Raw genomic sequence first — 3,848 nt, 5'->3', positions numbered from 1 at the left:
TGTGCAATGTTATTGTCGATTTTTACCCAATGTTCCTATTGTGTCCCATTATTAGTAGTATGAATTAGTAGCACGATTTTACCCAGCGCAGCGGGTACCAGCAGCTAGTATATAATATATTAGTGGTGTATTCAGAAATTGATGAACAGGGGGGCGAAATGTACCTTGGCTGCCGCTGACAGGCCCACGTGCCTACGGCACGCCAGCGCGGGGGGGGGCATGCTCCCCCAGAATTATATGAAGCCATTTTCCTGCAATCTGAGGCATACTGTGGGCCATATTCTGATGTCTGATGACACTATCTCAACCCTAGACGCAACCCTACAATTTAGGATTTAAAACACTTTTTATGACTTTTCAGAGAGCGTACACACCTGAGGTTAGGTTACTATAGTAATGATACATGTATTAAAACACAGGGCCAGTTCGTAGTTACAGTCTGCGCATGCGCGAACTTTGCCACGAATTATTCGGGGTCAGGTCATTTGTGACAAAATAGTTCGTATTTCGACCGCACAGTACACATACGCATGCATGGGTGTCGTTGTAATGCTACAGTCTTTGCGTGTGCACGTACACGTGCGTGCGTGCATGTGCACGTACACGTTCGTTCGTGCGTGCGTGTGCACGTACACGTGCGTACGTGTGTGCGTGTGCATGTACACGTGCGCGTGTGTGTGAGTGCGTGCGTGCGTGTGTACGTACACGTGCGTGCGTGCGTGCGTGCGCGCGTGAGTATGTACGTACACGTGCGCGCGTGCGTGCGTGCATGTGCACGTACACGTGCGTGCGTGCGTGTGCACGTACACGTGCGGGCGTGCGTGCGTGCGTGCGTGTGCACATACACGTGCGTTCGCGGGTGCGTGTGAAAAACACTTGATCATGTTGATGATTAGCTCCGATTGGTACACAGGTCAGGGTGAGAAGTCAGTGTGACAATTAGGCCTACTAATAATTGCCACTGAGATGTTCAGGTCATGATTGTGTGTTCATGACCTTAAGCGTCCCCCATGGGGTTTGCCAATAGCAACCTTTGAGGCTTCCTTCTGATGAAGATGTTGACCACCGTATCCATTTGCAAAGGGAGGTCCTTGTGGAGCACACTGGACCCACTGCTACGAAAAAGAATTTTTTTTAAGTTTTGATTTTTCTCTGGGCCTGCAAACGGGGGGGGGGGGGCGTACGCCGGCTCCGCCCTATGCTGGATACGCCACTGATATAATATATAAACATATATCTCTAATACATATATATATAAATTATATATATATATATATATATATATATAATCATTTTGCTAGAATGACCTCAAATTAGTGTCTCCAAGATTCACCAAACAGCCTCTCTTTTTGAAAATGCTTCACAAATGCTGCCGGGGTTTGCTATGATTGCGTTCAGCAACCACAACAAATCATTATGCTAGTCATTTAAAAATGTTAGCATCTATTGTAATAGTGTAACATGAAGGTGCATATTATGCTGTTATGCAGCGGAGAGAATGAAGCAGAGAAGCAGATTTGTCCTTGGTTAGGCAGTCTTGGAATTTAGCCGGGCGTCCGACGCCCGAGACGTGTAGAAATCTCGGCGGGCATGTAACCATTGCAAGCTCACTTGCACGACAGGCTCTTGCTTTAAAAGTGCATAAACTATAATACAACTGGCCACTAACTAAAGGTTTTTATGTTAATATCACGAAATATTTATGTTAACACCAGAAACGAATGGCTTCTAGAAGTTGTCTGGTGTACACTTCTTTACTCTATATTCCAAAAATATTCCTGCAAAATATATGGGCAACAAATGTCATTTGGGCATATATATATACATTTTACAGAATACTTGCGAATGGCAAGTGGCTCAAAAAGTTTTTCGTGAAGACTGGTTAGGTGAAGTATGGTGGGTACGACGTGCATGCATGCATATATCTTTGAGTGTATAAATTAATGTGTATTTATGATGTACTCTTGATATGTATTGGGCTGACATAATAACATTTTCACCCATTCTGATATTTTGACGTACACTACAGATATAACCTCTAATAGCGTTGAAAAGCTGCCATGCTTATTACCCAGTTTATTCTATTTTAAGAGTGAAGTCTTGTAGGAAATGGTGTCCTCAGATAGATTTAGTTACTGCTGAAATAGATGTAGTACAGTAGGTCACAGGACACGTGGCAGTACTGCATAGCACCAATGCATGAATGGACCTCATAGTAGCATGTTGCCATTTAACAGATACTTTTAAAATGTATTCATGTATATTGCGGTTACTATATATTATCGTGACGTAATATTTACACACACAGTTATGCTAACCAGAAGTACACAGTGATGTTTGTGGGAAAATAGGAATAAAATACAGTGTGACAACAGTTACACAATGTGTTATGAATAAGTGTAGGAAATTATCATAGTAAAAATGTTTACAAAGCGAGGTGTTGCGTTAGGATGAGTAGAAAAATGTTGCCAGTATTCGAGAGACTTCTGCCTTGACAAGTGAAGAGATCAGAGGTTGTATAGCAGTTGCTGTACATGAAGACTATATTTTTAGTCCTCCCATATTTAGCAAGAATGTGGAGAATTTGTTCAGTGTTGACTTGATAGTAGCCAATATTGAATTGCCGATGGGAAAATCATGGTTCGTGCATATCCAAGGCAACCATCCTTAGTGTTTGGCCAAACGCATGGCACCACATCTCAATTGTTGACAGTTGCCAGTGAAATAGGGCCATAGTTAGTGGCTCTGCAGATTTAGAGTAGGTGTGGTAAGCAAGGAAATTAAGGCATACACATGATGTTAGACATACACATTAAATGGTTGGAATTATTGCTAATATATTTATAGGTAGACTACTGGTAGTAACTGTTTGAATAATCCCAATGTTTTAGCATGTCATGATCTTTTCTGATGATAAGGTAGAATTTTATATTATCAATATTTAAAAGAGTCTTATTCTCTTATTCTCTTGAGTCTCCTTTGTTAGTGGATATGTTACTGTCTCGTTATCTGAAAGGTTGATTAAATTTAATATGGTATATTATAATTATGGAAGTATAATTACATTATTTCAGGGCAAGCTGACAGCCAGAGAAAGGATCAGCTTGCTGTGTGATCCAAGCACATTTGTGGAATACGATATGTTTGTGGAACACAGGTGCACTGACTTTGGCATGGAGAAAGAAAAGGTGAGATCTATATCGATAAGATTTCATCCACTAAATATTTCAGTTTGTTTAATATACAAGAATAATATCTAGACATATTTCGTGCTATATTATCATTTGTCCAGGAATGATATTTCTCTGATAAATCAATAAATAATTTAAATCTCAGCTTTGTGAGTTGGTTTGTAATCAGGCCTTCCTCAATATCGATGTTAAAATTACGAAAAGGTAGGTGAAATGGGTGTAGGCAAAATGGGAGTAGTCCAACTGGGATGTTACCCCCCCCCCCCACTGGCCTCTGATTAAAGTATTTATCACCATTATGCCCCACATGTCACCATTAACTGTCTCTATATTCCTAGATCTTGTCTGCACACTACTGATTTACAACTTAATGGTAAATGAGTCACAATGCTCGAATAAGTTTCATAGTATTCTAGTCTAAAACTTACCTGTCTAAAACGTATGCTACATTAACCTTCCCCTCCCCAAGATGATAACTACCCTGTCATCGCTTTCAGCGTCCTGCTGATCTAAACTTCAACCTAAACCTAATACACAAATCATTCACCATCCTCACACACACACACACATACACACACACACACACACACACACACACACACACACACACACACACACACATGCACACGCACACGCACACACGCATACGCGCACACG

At 41.1% G+C, this 3,848-nt stretch overlaps 1 protein-coding gene across 1 annotated transcript in view; it reads left to right on the top strand.

Annotated features, from left to right (window-relative positions):
* Positions 1 to 3,848, top strand: part of LOC106810656 (propionyl-CoA carboxylase beta chain, mitochondrial-like) — a 20,185-nt gene that overhangs the window by 7,173 nt on the left and 9,164 nt on the right. Inside the window, exon 2 of the mRNA XM_014814092.1 lies at positions 3,075 to 3,188. Within this exon, the coding sequence (XP_014669578.1) occupies positions 3,075 to 3,188 (114 nt within the window). The remainder of the gene's footprint in view (positions 1 to 3,074; positions 3,189 to 3,848) is intronic.

This window comes from Priapulus caudatus, unplaced genomic scaffold, assembly GCF_000485595.1.
Source record: "Priapulus caudatus unplaced genomic scaffold, Priapulus_caudatus-5.0.1 Scaffold17, whole genome shotgun sequence".
Classification (NCBI taxonomy): domain Eukaryota; kingdom Metazoa; phylum Priapulida; class Priapulimorpha; order Priapulimorphida; family Priapulidae; genus Priapulus; species Priapulus caudatus.
Note: the sequence above shows the minus strand (reverse complement) of the source record. Positions and strands in the feature narration are given on the sequence as shown.